Raw genomic sequence first — 22,552 nt, 5'->3', positions numbered from 1 at the left:
CACTCTCATATTTGTCTGTTCAATACAGACAGAAGACAGTTAGCTAATAATATGGAAACAATAATAGAAACAGCAAATGTGTTTCCGAAATGCATTGTTAATATTTTTTTATTATTAAAAGGAAGAAAAAAGGTCTTTGGGGAAATATCAGAAATGCTCCTTTTTGTCTCAGCCAACTGGGGGGGGGGGCGTGTCTGTGTTTGATTGACAGCAGCTGCCAGAGTGCCAGTGTTGCACCGTGGGGAACAAAAGGCAAAACAAACTTGTGCTGTAGCCTGCATGTCATGGACAAACAGTGTGTTGTTAGTGGTTTTGAACATTAAGGACCACACCAGCATCTAACTGGACCAAAGGAATGTTTGTCGGAATGTTTGCATGCTGTTTAATGTACTACAGCTGAGCAGCTAATTAGCTATCTAGCCTGCAAACTAATGTTAGCGGATCAGTATTCAGTCTTATTAATACAAAACTAGGGGCGCCATCATGAAACCAAAATGATAAAATATAGGTGAACACAGACAAGTGATTTACAGCAGATATGTAGGCTGTAGTAGACAAAAAAAATGCTTTTTAATTTCAGCAAGTCTTCAATAACCGCCTGCCAAAACCACAGCTTCAGTTTTGTACTGCTCAAGCTGACCAGATATAACGGGTTAGTTTGTGACCTGATAGGCAGATGTTGTTACCTTGGGACAGAACCAAGCTACCTCCATTTCCTGTATTTGTGCCAAGCTAACCCTCTCCTGGCCATAGCTTTATATTCATACATACAAGAAATGCAGCGTGAGTGCTTTACAAAAATGTAAAAGCTACAAATGTTGGCCTATGTACTGCAAAGTCGATGTACATAAACCTTTTGAGCATTCATTTTTTAAGCATGCATAATTAAATGTTTCACTTGTACAATTGAAAGATTGTAAAAAAAATAAACAATGCAAGAATGCAATGGTGTAAAATGCTCGTATTATAATATATATAAATATAAGAAAAATTGCATTGCTGTGTACAGGTGATGTGTATTATTTGATACTAATCATAAAAGTAGTCTTTTCAGAAAATGATATGCAGTACAAAGTTGCCATGTATGCAATGTTCCAGGTAAACAACTAGCAGACGTTGGGGTCCCATAAAGATAAGATGTGTTCCAGGAACACAACTAGCAGATGTTGGGGTCCCATAAAGATAAGATGTATTGTTGTTTAGTGGTCTTCTTTGGTATGTGAAAGGTCATTCTGAGAGGTCTCTTTTCCTGACCCCTCGACAGGAAACAGAACTTTACAGACTCATGTTTTGTAGTAGAACCCCATGTATGCTTAAAGGTATAAAAGACGAGCTTGAACAGTGTTCAGGGCAGCAGTACTGATTCGGCTACGGGTGCTGTACAGGTCAAGATGCGCATGCCTGTTGATCCTGATCTTTGATGCAAATAAAGAATATTATGTGAAAAGTCAGTATCAGCGGAGTTTCCTTCCATCATCGAATCATCGTCTACATCTGGGGAATGAAGAAGAAATTGACGACACAGGTTCTGTACTTGTGAACATCAAAAAATAGCTGCAAGTCTTTTCAACAGATGTCAGTAGATTGTGAGGCTCCATTTGTTTTCATATCATGGATATTCTATTGCTTTAGTTGGCCGCCCTACTGCTTCGGTGGAAACTATGGCCTGGAGTCATCTCTCCACTGTGTCAAAGGGTACGGCACTGAGGAAGACTAAGGTAAGAAGAACAGGGTGCCAGGAAAAAGGGGCGTGACTGCATCTGTAAATAGTGGGGCTATTTTGGGCTTACCACGGCCGTACAGGGGAGCACCGCCTAGGCCTGCCTTCTGTCACTATGGGGATGGGCGCCTCATAACTTTGCTGGATGGAAAAAGTCTGGAGGACTGGCAGGTGGTACACAGGAGCGTGGCACAGCTCCCATGGCGAGGAGCTGCTTCACTCATAACTAGCCACCACTAACAATACTCACCGGAAAACACACAGGCCTCTGCTTGCACTTGGCATCTCAGCAGCTTGTTGCTTTTCATCCTGCTAAAGTGTAGGTTGGTTTCAGTTTGAAACAAAAGTGGAAGACAAGACCAAACACCATCTGTCTGATTGATTTAAGTGCACTCTTTGCTGGCAATTGCACAGGAAAAACTGTAAGACGTAAAACACCTAGTACGTACAACTGTTTTGTAGCAATTATAATCAAGTAAAACAAAACACTGTAGGTCAATAATTGCATGTAGAAATGTGTTCAAAAATCAACGTGATGCACTATTGTGTTGTGTATCCAGGGAAAAAAAACAATATTGTCAATGTCCAACTGTCTCCATTTCAGGTTTTATTAGGGATAGAGGTACAGGTCGGAGCAGCCTGAGGTTTATTAAGGTCAAGCTATATAACACAAGAAAATCACTCGGCCAAGTTAAAGTAAAGGCCTTGGGCCATGTATGTAATATAGTCAAGGAATGCTTTTGATATGAATTGAGGAAAAAAGTGAGAAAAAAGAATCCTTTACCAACTGATTCATTCTTTTTTTTCTTCATGCAAAGTGTATTCTTTCAGATAGAAAATGTATTAATTCCCAACAGTAAAAAATCTTTAAAAGTGTTAAGTTTTACAACAAAGATCAGTCCGTAAATATAAAATAAATGGGAACTTTAGGTTATGTATGGTCACCAATATGCCATTTATTAATTCATTGTTGAGAACACATTAAATGCACTTAGAACACATTTCATTTCATTTTTTCATAAATATTTCATTTCAAAGAGAAATATGTTTCACCTTGTGCCTACACAGAAAAGAATTATAGAGTTGCAATGACCTTGTAGAAGAAAGAGAGTAAGGCACAAAATAGAAACCTTATCCATACAGTTTAGTCATGCTATTATACTATATGTCCAAAAATGTATTAGGAAGCTATACTGTAAGCTACTCTTAGCTAAATGATCCCCAACATTAGTACGATGTGCATGCTCCAAAAGACAGATAACATGGAAAGGACTGCAGCTGTGCGGAGGAAGAGTCGACGTAGGTACGTTTGTGACACGACAGAGGAAATCAATCTACGATATTTGGTCTGGAAGCAAGACAACCTGCTATGTTTCTACGGTAAAGTGCATAATGTTCTGGGGGGGTTTTTGTACGGGGAGCCGCTCTACGCTAAAAGTCGCTGACAGAAAGAGGAAACTTAGACAATAATTTCACCAAAGAGAAAATCCTTTGGTTTTACTCAGATCAATTATTGCCAGCAGTAAGTAACAGTCCTGCCAACTCCTCAGTGGAATCACCCGAGTGACGGGTAAAACTGAGCCTGTGGCGTTCTTAGATTATCCCTGTGCCTATTTACATGCAAAACCTGCAGTGCAAGAAGTAACAGACAAATACATATATATATTGTCCAGGAGTATTCTCATTTCAATTCAGCAGGTAAGCATACCATTGTTCAACTATACCTTTATAGCTGGGGGAGAAGAAAACTCTGATACCTGCCTTTATAAGCCCCCGCAACCAGGAACTGTTGTCATAGGATATGTACTACATATTTCTCTGATTGTCTGTGCATCATTGTGTCATGGTTTCGGGTGGGAGGACTGGAAGACCGGGACAGGATGATAAAATATAGGCACTAAGGTGAAAAGCATAATGCAGGGTAGTAGAAATGGTACAAATCATATCAGGGGAAGACAAATGGGGGGTGGGGGGTGGGGGGGTAGGGAAAGCTAAATAGCAAACTGCATGATGTAAGCATAAGGCATACAGAAGTACATTTTCAAATACATGTTTATACAAAAGAATATCATACAATAACATTCAGTATAAATGAACAATGAGATAATGAGGAAGCGAGGAAAAAATACAATTCTAATCTATTCACATACTCCCTACATATTTTCCAGCCTTTTTATTCTATTTCCCTGTAAACAAATCATTGAAATGATACAAAAATGTCATATAAAAACTTCCACTTTGGGTCACAATGAACCATTTGCTGCTGTTGTTCGCGGTCAATATCACGGCTGTAAGGCACCGATTCGGTTGTTGCGGACTGACCGCATACAGACAAATGAAGCAAAGTGATGAAGCATGACACCTGTTGCCCCATTAGCTTGTTCATGCATTAACATACAGATCACACTCGAAATGAAGATTGTCATTCGTCAACGCTAGGAGAAATTCAGTCTCATTGAGCTGTTTGGTCCGCTAAAGAACATCTGCTGTGAATTAAGGCAAGTGCAGTCGTGTACTTTGCCCCTGATATCACTTCCCTTTTTGTAAATAGAACATTCATCTGTTTATTCAAATGGAGCTTGCCAGTGATTGTCAATATGAGCAGCAAGTCTTTGAGTGAGGAGGAGCTGATGGCAACGACCGAGATCCTGGTCAAAACTTTATTCTTCATCATCTGGATCTCTCGTTTTTGTTTTTTTGTCCTCTTTTTGTTGATGGTGCTGCTGTTGGAGTGTGTGTGTGCTGCTGCTGCAGAAGACTTCTGGATTTCTATGCATGAGTATGCACGGAAATGGTGGAGAGGTCATTCCTGATGATCTCGTTAACTGTGGAAAGAAACGAGAGGTTGCAGATCATTATTGATAAGTCATGTTGAAAAGCAATTCAGATCATTATAACACTGCAACATTTAATGTGGAGAGGTGGCACAAAGGTTACAGAGGCGAGGCCTGTGATAGGAAGCTTGTCTGTTTAAATCTCGGCCAAGGCTGGATTGAGTTGGGTCTAATGAAAGATGCTATCAAGTTGCATTGTGGGAAGTGTGGGATCCAGGGTTTTTGGGTAGTAGGGACTAAAGGTCAAGAAATATTGCTGCTGCTTTGATTGATCATTTGACCATTATTTTTTTGATCTCTCCCTTGATAGAAGTAACAAAAATACTGGAGTAACCTTTTGATTGAATTTTTGTTTGATTGAAGGCCCCGCTTTATTACTTAATCTTGACAGGACCTTTATTGTGTCTGTATCTGGTTTTAAGGCCTTTATTATTTCAGCTGTGTGCCTGTATGTTGCAAATTACTAAATGAATGTCATGAATCAAAAAGCCACATAGGACTAAATCTGTACCCACAGTGCACAGTTGGATTGGGAGGTATGGGGGGTTAATAGGGGCCCAGCAGCTCATATTTGTCCCAGGCCCCCGTAGCAGTAAAATTCAGCCATGATCCCTGAGAATGCCGGGGAGATAGCAGTGATTAGTATTAAAGTGTGTATTTAATGCCCCTTGTTGTCACAGGATTCCACATTTTGTTTGCGAATTTTGTGTTAGATTTAAAATGTTGCTTCCATCCAATGACATCACATCAAATGTGGCATTTACTTTTCTTAAACTGAACACTTTGACTGAAGACGGAGTAACCCTCTGGTGCTGCAAACACCGCACTGAATACTTGGCATAAATGTGGTCAATTTGAAAAATACTAGATATCAGTAGCTGCAATCCAAACATATCACTGGTGTGACCAGCCCTTAAAACTCATATCAGCCCCATACACACATCTCTGTTTTTAAGTCATCGTTCTGTCTTTCCTGTACTAGTTCCTGTGCCCGCGCCTTTCCCACAGTCGGGCAGACACAGATCAGTCCCCTGCCTTTATCTGCTCTGTGTTCTTTGGCAAAACAGAGGGAAGTGACTGTGAAGATGGCGAGGACCCTGAGCCCTGTGGCTCAACGCAAACAAGACACTCCTCAGTCATAGAGCTTGCTGTGATAAAGTCGGCAGATGTAGACAGAGAGAGAGAGAGAGAGAGAGAGAGAGTCTGGTGAAAACACCATCCGCAAGTAAGGAGCCGAGACAGGAAGTCCACCCACTCTGAGGCCCAAAGTAGGCCTGCAGTTTGTTATAACAAGATACTGTTTGGTGAATGGTGAAGCATCTGCACTGATCAAGACAAAAACATCACTACAACAAAAACAAGATGGAGTCTGATGGTACTGATGTCAGCTAATCTAATCTATGAGAAATGGAGAGAAGAACTACTTCAGCGATATGTACACTCATTACCAAGGACAGAGACAAAAGTAAATACATAAATAGATAGATACTGTGCACTAGGCCACACACCTACAATACCTACCTATAATAGCATGCCCTGCTTTCTAATATGCAGCCAAACACCCACCTATTCACACATAAACGCACACATACACAACAGGTTGGTTGGGACTCACCTCCCTAAACAGGAGGAACTCCCATTGGAAAAATCCCACCTGTGCCAACACTGCTGGCTGTTTGAACAGGCATTTACACGCTGAGGTTATTTTTAGCTCTGCCATCGCAGGACATAAAGGAAGTGCGAGCACATGTAACAATTAAGTGATCAAATTTTAATGTCGCTGCTCTCCACCGTTTGCAGAGGTGAGAAAACAGCTCCAGGTAATGCTGAAGAAGGAAAGGGAAAACCCAGCAGCTCGGTGGCAAAAAGCCACAAATGTCCCCGTTTTATAAAGCAGTGGCTTCCTTTCTTCTTTTCAGTCACTATAAAAAAAAGGGACGTCTCCTCCGCCCACATATTAACTGCAGTGTTATTTTGCTGCGCTTTATCAACTAATATTTTCCATTGGCATGCCCAGTGATGTTCCATTCTGACGAAATGAGTGATAAAGAGAGAAGAAAAGTGAAACAGTGGCCCCTGTGTTTTCATCTGTGTTCTCTGTCGGAAACGTGAGAATCTCAGAAACAGGATGTGGACGACTGTTACACCACAAGACAACACCAAGCTGCTATTTATAGCAGTTTAATGGGGTAGCTCATGTCACTATTTAGTTGCAACAACTTCTGGGAAATAAAAAAAATTTCAACAGTTGATGAAAACTGTATGACTGACAGGTAATGACTGAATGAATACATGTGCACATGCTCTCAGATTGCTTTTTGGCAACAGTTCTTCAGATGCATTTGGTTTCATTTAGTTCAAATGTTTTGATGACACAAAAATGGCAATTGAACCGAGATCAGGTGTCACAGTTCTGTCAATGCATATTTTACCTTTTTAAGTCAAACTCTCCCACGTGCCATCTCTTCATTTCTGAGTCTGTCTCACCTTCCATGAGGTGACTAGATAACCACAAATATGCAGAATAAGGGGAAAGCAGTCAGACATGCTGGGGAACATTTTGTTCAGAGTGGAATTTGGCTCCAAAAAATTCAACTCCCTTACATAATATGGACAGGCGAGGGTATAGAACATGATCTCCTCTGTAAACTTGGCCTCATAAAACTAGTTGTGGTGGTTGTTGTCAGATATGTGCATAAATGAACTCCCTGTGGCCTGGCATCCCTCACAACAGCATTGGAAACTTATTTTGTTTTTTTTTCAGTTGCCCAGGTTAATAATGGAAAGCTGTAACTGGGAGGATACCCTCTCATGAATAAACAAAAACAGCGGAAAACTGCACTCTAAATATTCCCCTGCTGAAAAAAAACGCACCCTGCTAGTCTTAGTTAAACAGAGTGACATCCTTTATTAGCCGCAGTGCCAGTGCAATCAGAAAGCCGCAGTCTGGACCTGTCAGGACTTATACTTAGGGCTGGGCGGCTGGGAGATCTATTTCAGGCAGGTGTGAGAGTGACACAGAAATATGACTGCTTCACTGCGATGCCAGCTGTGTTGAACAGTTCAGTGGACAATTCAGCTCCTTTGTGAAGGCCTACCAGTGTTTCTTGGCAGCGGCTTGGAGCTAAACCCCCGTCTCCAATGAGTATGACGGCTGGCTGAATGAATGTTGACCTCGCTAAAATAATCTGTATCAACTGTGATGGAAAATGATTTGCTTCTTCCTGCTGGAAGGGGTGGAGTGCCTCCAGTGTACATGCTGCCTGTGTAGTGCATACATAAACGATACAGTACAGGTCAACTTTTATAAACTGCAAAATTTCAGTTATCAAAGTAGAAATATAACACACACAGGTGGGAAACAATTTGCTCACGTGTGACGTGTGTCAGGTTGTCTGAAACCATAGCAGAAGGCCCAGCGGGCTTTCAGACCAAAAATAGCACGGCTTTAAAAAAGCACGAAGGGCTGCGTAGGTGTGGGCATGTTGCAACAGGTACTGCTGAGAAGACACAATCTAAGCCAGGAAGTCCAGTGTGACTAACATATTCATGATTTTAAAACACTGCACAGCAGTTTATTATACTATGAGACAGGACTTTACAGTTCAGCCTCCATCGTGATGATCGCAAGGTAAACGGTAGAAGTTGTAACAGCAGTTGCAGAAATAGTTGAGCCAGGTTTAACTTTTTTCCCGGAGACCTTTGTGTCGGGACTGTGCCAACGCAGTGGCCTCATTGAAATTTTTGGCGCAGTCTGTCGAGCACAATCTCGAAAGCCATTGGGTATCGTCTGGCAACGATTTAGCCTCTGGGGGCAACGGCCAATGTTTCAGGGCTTCTGGTGTAGCCAGCGGATATCCAGATAACAAATAACTGGGCCAAAACTTCCTCTTCTGTGTGCCAGTCATTGTTTACAGTCCAATCATTATCGTCTGATGATGTCAATATGAATATATGAATCGCTGCAAAAACTGAACTTGTAGGCAGCAATTCTGGAACTGATCTAAACAAATAAGATACGTTGTGATTCACATGATAAGACAAAGTTGCTGTACATTTATTAAAAGAACTTGCTGATTGGAAACAGCTAGTTATTTATGACTGAATGAAGAAGAAGAATGAAGAATTTGGCATCCTTTTTATTCAATAATCCAAGCAGGGGCATTATGACTTCATTTGGCTACTCTGAGAGTTCAGCGTGAACCTGACCTGCACTGGGGATTTAGTTAGCATTGATAGAGGAGAGCGCTGGGCGTCTGGTGAGACGCTGAGCCTCGAGGCCGGAGAGCCACTCGGAGGTTCCTGCTGTCGTAACACGATCTCTCTCAGCCGAATCAGGCCTGACTGGCAATGACCTGGCTGAGAGGGACTTCACCTTCCCCTGGCTTCCCTCAGCTGACTACCCAAAACACGACCTCTGAACTCAAGGTTGTAATGGAGGCTTCCGACCAGGGACTTCTGTTCTCGCTGAGAGTCTCCTGATGCCAAAGGAGCGGAGGGCACCTTCCTGAACTTCTCTCACTTTCACTACATGAATAAACTGCAGCTGTTCTTTGGGTCAAGGACTTCACACTGGAGCAAAGCAGGGTGTTTCCTATGCTTATTTGTACCTCTTGTAGTAGCACATCAGGTTTGTGAGAAAGAAGAGGTGGTTTCCTTCTATTGTGGCACTCAGACTCTCAGCAGCCTTTGAGGAAGTAGGTCTGAGTCATAGAAGCTCTTCTATATAAACACAGATAAAACACTGGCATCAAATCTGTGCGAAGAGCAAAGAGAGACTGGCTGCAAGACAGACTCAAAGTTAAACCTCATCTGAACTGCTTTCATGTAAAATTGATTTGGTGGGGAAGCCAAACTAAAGCTCAAACTTGCTGGAGAGACACAATTGAATTTCCTGGTGCATATTACTTTTGTTTCCCCACTATATCAAATCTTCTCTCGGCCTCAGCAGAAACACTTAATGGACAATTTGCTGCCTCCCACACACACGACTGGACGGAGAAGCTCAGACAACGTCACTTATCATCTGCTGATAACCAGCAGCGTCACAAATAGGGGAGGGGTCAAAGGTCAGAACACACACATAAATGACACACATAAAGATGGAGAGACTGAGGGAGAATGAAATGGAGGGAGACACAATCATCATTCCCACAGATAAACACAAATGGAAAGAGACAAAGTGTTCCACTAATGCTTCATCATGATAAAGTGCTTCATAAATTCATCTGAGCCTTGCAGGTAGACAGCTTCTAATCCATCGCAGGGATCCCTCTGGGCCTAATGATGTGATGATATGTACAGACAGCATATTTCATCCCCACAGCTAGGCTGATGTGTGAAGCCCTGGGCTTCCCCATGTGGAACCACTCAGTCCCCACAACTGACAGAGGAGATAGAGAGGAGACCAAAAAAAAAAAGATGGGGTCTGCAGAGTGAGTGTTTGTCTTAAAACAAAGCTGAGTTTACCCTGAGAGCTGAGGTTTTCCAACTGCCCTGCAGCAGCTGTGTGGTACTGTGAAAACACTGCTGTGCCCTGGGCAGCAGCCAATCATCTCCTCACACTGCTGAGGTGAACAATGATGCCATGAAATGTATGATTTAGGGCAAGGGATTGGGGGGCAGTTTCAGGCTGATTTTCTTATTCAAGTCTCTTTGAATTTAGTTCTTACCGTCCAGCCGCCGCAGTCCAGACGAGAGAAGTGAAAAATGTTGACACACTCATCTGAGACGCCTTCAATTATTACTGTGCACTCAAAGCAGCAAGCTGAAGGTGCAGCAGTGAGTGGAGCTGCGAGTGCTTTCTGGACTTTTTAACCCTACCCTGGGTCTTGCCTCTCAGGCAACACACAGGCTGCCCTACGTTATTGCTTGATGGTTGTTGGGGCAGTATGCAGCCTGAAGTGGATACCTGCAGGCACTACTCAGGGATATAAAAAAGTATCTATATATAAATCTCTTTGTAGTAAATATGCAAATACAACAGTATGTAAAATGTATTGCTCAATTAATTTTCTTTTTAACTTCTGAAACCAAACTTCGGCCCTTGCAAACAGTCACGGAAAGCAAGAATGGGAGAAATAGTTGATGAGCGAGAAGAGAGAGAAGAAGAGGAGAGGTGAGGCAGGAGACACAGAGGGACAATGACGAGTACAGCAGTGTTATTGTGTGTTTGAAACCAGAGGCAAGAGATTCAACAGCACATGGGGGGCCAGGACTCCAAAAGAGGAGTGATACGATCCCTCTTTTGGAGAGCTGAAGAGAAAAGAAGAAATAAAGTACAGAGTGTAAACAGTAAGTGCTCTGATGTCACAGAAGAGATTTCCAATCAATATGTCTGCTGCTGTTTTTAGACGAGGGCTCCTGGCTCAGTTGGAGAAGAGACCTGGAGCAGCCTTGAGAACTAACGGTGACATACTCTCTGGGCCTCCGCTCTAATCTCCACCTGTGAGGACATGCTCTATGGCTCTCTGTAGTCAGCTGAATCTGACATGTTGCCAAAGCAAATGACCTGACTCAGTGGAACGTAGGTGTCTGCCTAGTCCAGATTAAAATCACTTGAAAATAACTAGAAATGCTGTGATCCAGGCTCGAGAACAATAAAACAGCAGCATCCCAAATTAGAACTCTAAAGACAACAACTTTTACTGAAAGCCCCACCACTGATGTGTGCTTATTTTGGCTGCAGCGGTGCATAACCTTTGTCTTTGATCTTGCATGATGTGCTGCGCCTCTCCCTATCTCACCTCACTCTATCTCTCTTTGTGAGCCTGCCACTTCCCTCCTCCTCTCATTTCCTCCCGGGCCCAGGAGGCCGCGGGTGTGCTCTCTCTCTCTCCCTCGGTGGGTCTCTGGGGAGGATGAGGGGGAGGTGTTTACATGCTTTGGAGCTGCTCTCCAGTGCCCTCATCAATGACTTCGCTGAAATCGTTATGCGGTTGGCTCAGACTGCGTTGCAAACAATAACAAACTAGAAAATGTATGTATGTATGTACAGTATGTATATGTTAATGGATGGAAAAAAATAGAAAATGAATTTGCCAGCATGCATACAAAAATCTTATTATTGTCCCACAATGAAATCCATGATGAAAGAAAGAAGTTTCTCACAGCTGGACAGAAGTAAAAAAGAAACGTGGATGGTCCTCACAAAACGACAGAAAAGTTTAAAAAATTTGAAAACTTCATTCATGTGAGTTGATATTACACTTGGATGCTGTCATCTGTCAAACAGTGACTGCCAAACGTTTTGGCTTGTGAACCTCGAAAATGAAGTAATGTTTAATAAAATGTAAAACAGGTTATTGTCTTAGTGTGGACTTAATTGGTGCATGGTCCAACCATATTTTTTTTCTTTTGCAGATTGTTTCATTTGAATGATTTTTATAGGCCCAAAAAGTTGAAAATATTCAGTATTTTACAAGAAAAACATTTAGAAAAATGCCAGAAACAATGAACTTAGTTTTGTTTGAGAGACTGAAATTTTTTCTTTTCTTATGCTTTCAATAAGCTTGTTGGAAACCACTGATCTGGTGTACTAACCGCCATAAGTGCACTTGCACATTAACATTTAGTGTGCACTTTTTCAACAGAAAAACAAAAGGATGCCACAATACTGCCCACACTGTTGTTTGATCGACGTCAACAAGTGCAGTGCAGATGCTCAAATGCTCAGCAGCAGCAGCAAAATGGTGATTTCAGTTATTTTGATTTCGCAGTTCAGCTTGATTGCGTTGAGTTGTAAAGCATTTATTTAGCTGATGTGGAGGAACACCACAACAGAACTCGACAATCAAAGTGTTTATCAAAAGCAAACATAAAAGTAAGAAGCTGAAGAGCCTCTGTCATAAAGTGAGTACAGATGTCTCAAAACTGTGAGAAATCAAAAGCTCACTTTCACACAAGAAGTGAAGCATAACCCCATAGAGCAAACAACACCAACGCCCGTAAACACACCCAGCTGATTGAAGTACACACATCTCTGTGATTGAGATATGAAAGGAGACAGATTCAAACTCTCTGTATGGCTCATTACCATTGGGTTTATGGTAAAACAACTCAGCCATCTGATAAACTCGCTGTGATTGATTCGGAATGAGAAACGTATGCTCCCGCGGAGGCTGTTGCAGACGGCTCGAGATTTCAATGGTTTTTGAAAATGGCACATGAGCATATTGAAACAATCATACTTCAGCAGGTCACCGCCGTCTGAGTGAGAATTTGGCTGCGTACCTGCGTATAATACGATTTATGGCCGCATTTGTATTGTGCTTCTTTAAATCACCTGTTGCCTCTCAGTTGTTATGTGGGATTTCAGGATTGTTTTCTTTTATTTATACGTAGAGAGACGGCGTGCTCTCAGTGTCCAAAAAGGCTTACCTCAGTGCGAGCTTTATTGTTCGCTATCCATCACAGATAGATGGCTCAGAGAGGCTCCTTCCTGTTTTTTTTTTAATGTCTGCTTTGTGAGAGTGGATCCGCACATCATGGCCTTTGGTTAACCCGTCTGTTTTGCCATCCACGAAAAGCATTATCTGTGATTGCTGTCGCCTGCTAGCAAGAGTCTCATTCTTTAAGGATGCCAAAACTGAAAAACCAAATTGGTCCAGTTTGGTGTGAGGAGCAGCCAGGCCTCTAGGGGACCCCTAGCATGGCTTTTAGACTCTTCCATTCTTTTTTTTTTTTTTTCATCTAAGTAGAAGAACTACAGCACAGTGCGGCCCTCTTGTGCACTCCTAGACTCTTATGGGTTGTTTTACAGCTTTGGAAAGCATGCTCTGATGAAAATAACATTTCCACTGATCCAGCATCTTGGTGAGCTGGACAGAGCGTTTTCTTTTTTTTTTTTTTTTGTTTTGCAGGCTTCATTCTAGAGTCACAGAAAAGGCACTGAATAGTACACTAAAGGTAACAAAATCTTAAAAAGCTCCCGCTGCTCACAAGGGCATGGCCTCTCTCTTTTCAACATCCCCGCTGAGCTCCAGCGATCGGACTCGGTGCTGAGGCAGAGTGAGATCTGATTAACACTCTCTCTACTGACCCGGAAAGCTGCCCCGCGACTTTAAATCCTTAACGCCGGCTGGGATTCAAAGAAACCGAGGAGGAGGTCGCCTCGGGGCACATCGTGGACTCATTCACGTAGACCATCGTTTGCGATCTTGGCAAACGCTCCACTTATCTCCTTTCCAACACCCTCGACTCTCGCTTTGATTTTCACAGACAGACAAACTTTCATCCATCTGGAGACTGTATCGTTTTCAGGAAACCCGGGCTGTCTCGGAGTCGGAGAGAGGGGTAGTAGGTGAGACGGAGACATTTGCTGTCACCTGTAAATCACACTGCCACATTTTCACCTGCTTCTGTTCTGGCTGCTTCCAATCATGCAGCTTTTAACAGTTGCTGGGGCTTAGGGAGTGAACCTCGCCACGTAAATACCTTAACAGAAACGAGAGCCTGCTATTTTACTCTATGATGCAGTAAATCTGACTGATTTAATTAAAACGTACGTGACATTTTCATTCCTGCAGTGTTTAGGAGCCGAGCTTTCCAACTCAAGCTCCCTGCAGATTTGACATGGTGGATTTACAACATGAGCAGAAAAAAATTGTCTTGTCCTCAAGTAGCAGAAGGTCCAATAGAGTTTAGAGATATTAAAGTCTAACTGAAGAGTGAGATGCTTTCAGGGCATAAAAACAATGGTACCATTTTCCAATAAGGCACCCTTTAAAGATATTTTTTATTTAATTAATGTCTTTGCTATTAATAAATACCAAACTAACCACTTAACTTTAACCCTAATAGATTGTTTATGGAACAGTATAATGTAGTTGTAAGCACACATAAGGACATTGTTAGTGTTTATTTAGATACAATTATAACTTCTATGAGGCATTTGTAACTGGTGTCAAATCAGCTCGTGAGAGTTAATGACTGAACACAGTTGTTAGTAACCTGAAGAAAAAGTATATATAAATAAATAATTAATTAATTAATCTAATATTTAAGTATGTTGATAATGAATATGATATATACTTTTATATTTCTTATCATATTATCTTATATAAAAAATATGAAGACTTAATATTACCACTGTGATCATTATATTGTCAGTTTTTATCTCAATGGAGGAATTATTGTTCTTGACAAACACTATATCTGCTTCTACAACTATATTAAAGTGTGTTTAACATTTTATTACGTGTTTCTGTACTGTGTAGAAATGCTTAATAAGTGATGCGGGTGTGAGGTGGTTAAAATAAAGTGTTACCTTGGATTCATTTGAAGAGATCGTGATACATAAATGTTGGGATGTTTTAGTGCTAAACACAGCACAGCAGGGAGTTGAAAGCACCTCGGCCTTTCTTGAGCTTAAGACCTTCATTTTGAGGTTTGTGCAGCGCCACTGTGGCCTTTCATCATTTAATCTGTCAGTGCTTCACACTAAAAAAAGGCTTACTGAGCGTGAAAGGATTTCCCTGTTTGTTAGCTCGTTGTTTTGAGAGGAACTGAGCTCAGCTGAGTACAATCAGGAGAGTCGGGGGACCCGTTGAGGTTTATAACTGCCAAGGGTCATATGTCAACAGTAGGACACTTACAGTTCAGTGGTTATGATCATTCCCTCCCCTGAAATAAACCCATTCACCCACTGTTTGGTAAATCTCCGCACTGCAAGTGGCCACTGATGGGAGAAGAAGAAAATGTGATCTTTAACTTCGGCAGTGTTTATCTTTCTTTGACTTTTAGTGTTTTGGTTTTTAGCTGCGAAAGGAGCACAGTGTGTGTGTGTGTGTGTGTGTGTGTGTGTGTGTGTGCGTGCGTGTGTGTGCGTGTGTGTGTGTGTGTGTGTGTGTGTGGGGAACAGGGGCAGTGGGAGAAGCTGCCAGGGAAAATCACCAAGATCGCATGCTACTTTCTTCCACCTCAGATTTTCCCCTTTTTCTCTTAGTCTGTCTGTCTGTCTGTGTCTCCTTTTATTTCTATGGCTGACCTGCTTCTTCTCATGCTCGCTGAATATTCCTGGATGCGAGGACATGATGAGAATCTCCTGACCTCAAAAATCTCAATACATCTCATGACTTACGGCTGTCCCTCCATTTCAGGCCCATGAGCTATGACAACAGACATCGCACTAAAAAAGAACAGATTCTCTCTTCAAGTGTGTGTTTGTGGAAAGAGAAAGATTGAGAATGGAACGATTATAACCATTTTAGACAAATTCATTACTTTGACTGTTGCATTTTACGTTAACCTGTCTGTTTAGAATTATTTGTCAGTGGACTGTGACACTAAAGCAGGGGACATGTGCATTTGGTTTACAGTCTTGTGACAGATTCTGCGGGAACTCTCACTCTTTCAAAGTTTATACTTTATTTCACTCTCTCTTATACTTTCCGTCTTCATGCCCCCTCCTCCCCTCTCTCTCTCTCTCTGTAGTTCTCTCTTCATGACCACCTCTCCCACCGTCTTCTTTCTGAGGTATCTGCATATGAAGGCAAACTCCTGCCAAAAGCTGCAAAACCCAACGGCTTCCCCCATCCCTCCCCGGCTGGATCAGGCTTCTCTGTTGACATCCGTCGCTACAGGATACTATTTCACTGAGCTAACAAATTTCAGATGGGGAGCTGTTATTAAGTGGTCTGGGACGGAGACCTGCTCCTGTTTACTGATGCCGCAGGTATTTACATCCCCTAAATACCGACCAAAAAAACATGCGACCGCTAGGGGCAAGTATCTCAGTGCGGTTGTTATGTTCAAATGGAGGATCTCTTTGAACCACATTTAATTGTCTGTGACTGCTTAAGTGTCCTAGCGCAAGACACCCCACAAGTTCCGGGGATGTTGTCCAGAAGCTGATCCTGACCCCTGACCTCCCTGCGGAGAGCTTTTCTGCAAATCAATGGTACTAGTTTGGTGTTAAGTATGTGCCTGGACTGTATGAGTTTTCCATGTGCTCATATTTTTAATGCCAGCAGGAAATATCCAAGATTCAAGGCAAATTTATGGTTTCTGTGACTGTGTAGTGTTTGCGGTGTTCGCAGCAGTATCAGTTATCTCCACAGAGGAACAGTGTTTTATGGTAAACGCAGTAGAGGTGTAATGTTTGCGGTGAATACAGAACATTCTTTTAAATCTCAAACAAACCAACATAGTAACCGTTATCCAATAACAACCTCTGAAATGACAGAAGGGAGTTCTACACATGCCACAAAGACCTTTTGCCTTATGAACACCTGACGCAGAAAACAGTGAAAATGGACCTTTAAATTTAGAAAACTGAAGCCATATAAATAAGCAGATAAGGGCTTGGCTCACGCTTAAATCACAGCATAAATAAAAGAGCCTCACAGCCTTGTGGGGGGAAGGAGACTCTCTCAGTGATCATCCTGTCAGCGCAGTCAACCACGCTGACATTTGTCATATTATGATTCAGTAATGAGAGTGTCTGGCGTGAGGTGGTAGCTCCATGATCACAGATGTACACAGGAAGATTCCAGCCAAGCCACAGGCCCTGTCTGAGTCCTGACCCGCTGTGATCCGTGTGGCTTGGTGGCTTTTCAGCGCGTGTTTCCTAAACCTCAGAATGTGAGCCACACGAACCGAGCCTCTGAAGCGCTGTGTCAGGAGAAACTATAAGAAATACATGACGTATGGTGAACCGGAGGAATATAGCTTTAATGAATAGACTCAAACCTGTCTGGAGAAGGAAGCATGTGGTATTTGATTGTATGCTTCACTGAGGTCCATTTTGCTATCAATGCCAGGTCACGGACTTCCATACAAAGTCCACATAGCGTGTCCACTTTTTACACAGCTTGGAATAGTGGAAGAAAATAAGACACAAATCTTTACAGTAGCAAATCTGCGTCACACATTTCTGACATTTGGGCAAAATAAACACTGAACCCATTCAAAATCAAAGTCTCCCATCTGAATGTGCGCGTGTATCAGATCCCAGACACAAAAAGAAACCGAATTTGTTTAGATAATTTAGCTGCAGTTTTTCAGCAGACACATTCTTTCTCAGTGACTGTGGATATTATGACGGAGCGACTGAAACCAGACCAGATCCTCTGGCTCGCACACACGCACGCACATAAAAGCCAGCACGCTGCGGTAATGAATGGATCGAATTCTTACAGATTCTTCTTGCTGCACTTATCAAAACGAAAAATACTCCTGATGGTTTTTTACGAAGAGCTAAAAATCAAAGCACTAATACTGTGACCCCATTGCCACTGTCATATGTAACCACTTAGATCCAATTATTTGCTAAACTGCAAGCAATCTTGGACAATAGTGTCTTTAATTGAGTGGGTTTCATAATATGTGTAAAAAAAAAAAAAGAAATCTGATTACAACCAGGGATCTAAAAGCTCTTATGTTCAGCCAATGGGACAGAGATAAAAGAGATGTAAGAGGAAACAGAGGGTGCTAAGGTAATCCAGAGGACTTCCACTCAACTGCAAAGGTATTCCTCCTGTTGCGCAGACGCTGTAGTATTCTCTGGGTTCCATTACTGTACTTCCACTGTAACTTCCAAACTTTATATTACAAACTAACGTGTGTTTGAGCAGACTGTTATCTGCTTTATAGGAGTGACTTTTCCAAATGTGTGCTGCTACTGGGTATAAAGAATTTTATTTCACCATCAATTTTGGCTATGCTCCTCTTTTCCAATGTTATACGAGCAGAATTAACAAGTTTGTAAAATCGAGTAATAAGTTTGTGTCTTTTAGTAAAATGTATAAGCTAAAATTGATCAATTAATATCAAACACAACCTCTACCACAACCAGATCAACATACATCTTCACAAGTACTCGGTGAGGTCTTTAATATCGGATCAATTTGTAGATGTAGATGTGTAGATCCACATCTTAGGTGGTCAATGACTCTAAAAGGCCAGTCCTAGAGTGCAGTCACCTATTAATCTTTCCTATGACTATAAAAGTCCTCCAGTAAGCCCGAACCTTTACTTATACCTCACCATGTCAAGAGCTGCCAGGAAAACAGGATTCCTAATATGAGAACGCAGCAATGACAACAAAAGTAAAAAAAAAAGTCCACATCCTCTTTGTAGTCATAAATAATAAAAAAGCCATCACCCTTCTTCTTGCGCCCGTCAATATCACTATGTCTAGAAGGAGACTATGTTCTTGGCATCGCACTTAACCACAAGACTGCCTTTCTTTCTGTGCACTATTAGCTGGAGCTTGACCCATTCCCGAAAGGCCAGAGGGTCAGAGGTGGAGTGTTGTGAAAGCACAGGCTGTCACTGGCTCTTACCGTGCTTCCACATCTCGCTGACTCTACTAACTGAAAGACACGCACACACACACACACACACACACACACACACACACACACACACACACAAATACATACAGTCAAAACATACAGGAGCAGCTCTGCTTTAGCGAGTCCCATTAGACACTTCAACCTCCACTTTAATGAACACCCTCCCCCACCCACCCTAAATCCTCTCTCTCTTCTGCCCCCCTCCAATCCCAGAGCCAGCCTTGCGGCACACTCCAATGTTAGCGACTCAGCATGTTTTCAGCGCGGTGCGGACGCGCTCTCAATCATCATTAGGGGTTTTGCGGAGTCCTGGGGTCTGGGCAACGTGCCAGGATGTGTAAAAGTTTCCATGAGGAAAGCCTCGAGTTGCCTTCAGAAGCAGCGGTGGTGGATGGAGATCCTCAGGAAGGTTAGAATGCCTGTTTTGTTGCCGGAGGCAGGGCAGGAGGGAAGGAGGGCCGACAACAATTCTGTTTTCAGTTTGAGAAAACAAGCCTAGAAGAGTTTCAAATGCACAAACCTTGAATTGAGGAGGAAACAATCACAAGGAAAACTACCCTGTAACACGAGGCAATCAGAGCACATATGTCAAATGTCAGAAATCGGCAGAGGGTGCGTTGCACCCTGTGTTTTTCTTATTTTGGGGAATAAGGGCCCTCTGTTTCCCAGAGAGGCAGCTGGTAGAAATCTGGCCCTCTGATTAGCTCTAGTTCCTTTTGCTGTGTGCTGCATTCAGCTGCATTTCATGATATCACCCATCACAGCAGCAGCTAATGAGACAGGACACACGGCAGCAGCCTCACAGGACCAAACTCCTCGCCCAGCCAGCACACGACTTCTGCTCTACACACACATGCACACATCCAAAGCAAAATTACCCATAAACACCAGGAATAGGGATCTAAGTGAAGGGTTTGCAACACGTAATGTGGGCTACATTTACCAAAATCGGTTGTGTTAACAAAGCCAAGTCTAAGATCAAAGTGTACATGTGTTTATAGGTAGACATGCGTGTCAGTGGTTGTCCGAGACAAGAGGGGGTATGATGTCACCAGAATTGCTCCTTCAGACGTGTGACAAAGCCCGCCATCATTTTAGCGTTTCTTTTTTTGGCCTAATGAGTATGGGTAACAAGGCAAACGTAAACGCCGCAGACCGTGTTTTTCATAAATTCTACTGTTATATACACTGATGTCATTTGACTGGTGTTTTTTCTCACAGTCGTGTGCCTTGTAAAATACAGATAGTGGGCTGTGAGTAAGAACGAAATGTCTGAAAACTTCAGTTTTATGTGAGCCCCACCATGCGCTGTTTACGACAGTGAGTCAACAATGCAACAAGTCTTCCAGCAGCATTTGGGTGGTTCATCCTCTACTTGCTTCCATCCTCTAAACCCTGCTGACCTGCTGCTTTAAGCGAGGCTGAAGCAGGTGAGAGCCAACATGCCACTTAGTGAAAATGGCTGCTCCAACGTTGATCTGACGGCCAACTGGATTCTTCCCATAAAGCCTCATTGCCGACACCAGAATCATCGCCTCATGTCTTGCACTGTAGTTAGTGAGCTTCTATCACAGCAGAGGGAAGAGTTTAGCAGATTACAATGGAGACTGTGTATGGCAGTCAGGGGGGTTTACATCTCAGGCTCCCTCCATACTAACCAAGCTCCTTGCGGTACAGTAGCTCACCGTTGATAAGTTGAGTGATTTCTCAGGGGCTGCGTAAAATCTGGGCCTGGCCAGAGAGACACATTTCCTCTGGTTGATGAGAGCCGGAGGCCTCAGCGTTCGAGCGTGGGAGGCGCTCCACTCTTGGGGAAGATCAAGTGTGCTCCCGCAGACTCCAAATCACCGGCCCCCAATTGCTGGGGAGGAACACTACTCTACATGGCTGGCGTTAAATCACTGCTGCTGTGGTGAGGTCATCCGCTTGTCTTCCCTCTCTAATGGAGCGCTCAGCTCGCTAACATACGGTGGTAATGCGTGCAGACGGGGAGCGCGACGCCCCGTGAGCCGCCTTCCGATCTTATTTATTTTAGCTTAGGGCTCATTTGAGGGGTTTGGGATAGGGCCGGGACTGGGAGCAGTAGATGCCTTTGGAGTATGCTGTTACCACCACACACTTTCAAGGACTCCAGAAGCTCACCGCAGATGCTTGCACAGACGCTAGGTGCTAGGTTTTTCAAGGGGCTGCCTGACTGTCCTTGGTCAATCAATACACATTCCAGTGCGTCCCTAATGCAGCTGTAATCACTGGCTGAATACATTTGGCCACCGGGTTGGAGAAAGATCGGGGCTGCTAAAGTGACAGTGGATGGAGTAGTGGGGAAGAGAAACAAGGTTACATGATTTCACCTCAGCACTGCTATGTACATTTGGTATATCTTTGTACTGTTGGTGTAAAAGGACCCCTTGCCAACCTTATTACGAAAAGCAAAATAAAGCTACAGTTTCACTCTATTCAATTAATGCCGAAATGAAAGCTTCTGCCTGCCATGGCTATTAAAAACAGTCAGAAAGAATTTCAAATGAGCGGCGTTTGTGCAGTGCTTTGAATTAAAAAAAAATGTGACAAGAGAAAAGAAAAGAAGAAGGAAACGAAAAAGTTGGAAATCTGTTTATAGAGCTGATAACAGACACCACCACCCCCCCGTCTCTGTATTGTCTGTTTATGAGGTGAGGACTAATGGGACTCATCAGGACTGACAGATATGCTGACAACTGCATTTCAACTCAATTACAGTTCCACAGAAAAACTCCCCTGGTCCCCTCATGCCTATCACCCCTCTACTCCCAGAGCTGTTGAGTTAAATGCGCACACACTCGTGCATGAACACAAGCACATGCACACACACACACACACACACACACACACACACTACATCAGTTTACTGAACAAAAGGTGCACAGGAAGGGGGATATTCCGTTCAGTGTTCAGTGTGGAGGTGTCTTCCCCCCACCTCCATTAGGCTGCAGGGGGATTTTAACATTTCAAACTGGCATGATGCCATCGATGTGTTCTATGAATATATATCATAACAACAAGTGGAGCCTCTGCTAACATAGATAACAGGTTGGTGACCTGAGAGACATAATGGTGGATGGACACAGGAGGCAATAAACTCGACCATATGGTCCCTTGGGTGTGACTGCCTTCATTGCCAGAGGGAGACCAGTGACCCCACAGCCTCCCCTGATGACGACAGCCGCATGGTGTCGACTCCGTGGGGAAAAGACGGGAAAACAAAGCCTCTGCCTCCCGCCTCCCAGCATCCCTCCCAGAAAGATGGGGGGAAAAATGGCTCAGTTCAGGAAACCCCTACCCATTGTTTTGCTTCCTTCATTAGTCGTTGTGTCAACAGTTTGGTTCGCTATGCGTGTGCCACTGTTTTTGTTCTGCTGCACCCCGGCTGACCTCAGTGCTCTGATGTTTTGACAGATTGTTTCAAAGTCCCATCAAGGCAATTTACTGTTTTAAAGTAAAGCAGCCACTTGGACAACATAAGCTGGACCGCACGTTACGCCAAAAGCAAATAAATCTGCCGGGTCTAAAATTAAACAAATCTGACGTAAATCTGCTGCCACAATTTCATCAGGAAGTACTGAGAGGTGCGGCAGGGTGCGGCTGCGTGTGGGGGCTTGCAGATAAGAAAAAGGTGTAAAATAAATGTAATGTGCTGCGTAAACAGCCATTTGTGGCATGGA

The 22,552-nt window shown here is 43.0% G+C and overlaps 1 protein-coding gene across 2 annotated transcripts in view; it reads right to left on the bottom strand.

The window, feature by feature from the left end:
* Nucleotides 1–4,461: 4,461 nt before the first annotated feature.
* The window catches only part of LOC139290372 (nuclear factor of activated T-cells, cytoplasmic 1-like), a 56,561-nt gene continuing 38,470 nt past the window's right edge, over nt 4,462–22,552 (bottom strand). The window contains exon 10 of one of the 2 annotated variants that reach the window (XM_070912135.1): nt 4,462–4,545. In XM_070912135.1, the coding sequence (XP_070768236.1) occupies nt 4,490–4,545 (56 nt within the window). In that variant the 3' untranslated portion in view covers nt 4,462–4,489. Of the gene's footprint in view, nt 4,546–15,152; nt 15,233–22,552 lie in introns of those variants that run through there. The other variant, XM_070912134.1, reaches the window with a different exon arrangement.

The sequence above is a fragment of the Enoplosus armatus genome, chromosome 9 (genome assembly GCF_043641665.1).
Source record: "Enoplosus armatus isolate fEnoArm2 chromosome 9, fEnoArm2.hap1, whole genome shotgun sequence".
Lineage (NCBI taxonomy): Eukaryota > Metazoa > Chordata > Actinopteri > Centrarchiformes > Enoplosidae > Enoplosus > Enoplosus armatus.
Note: the sequence above shows the minus strand (reverse complement) of the source record. Positions and strands in the feature narration are given on the sequence as shown.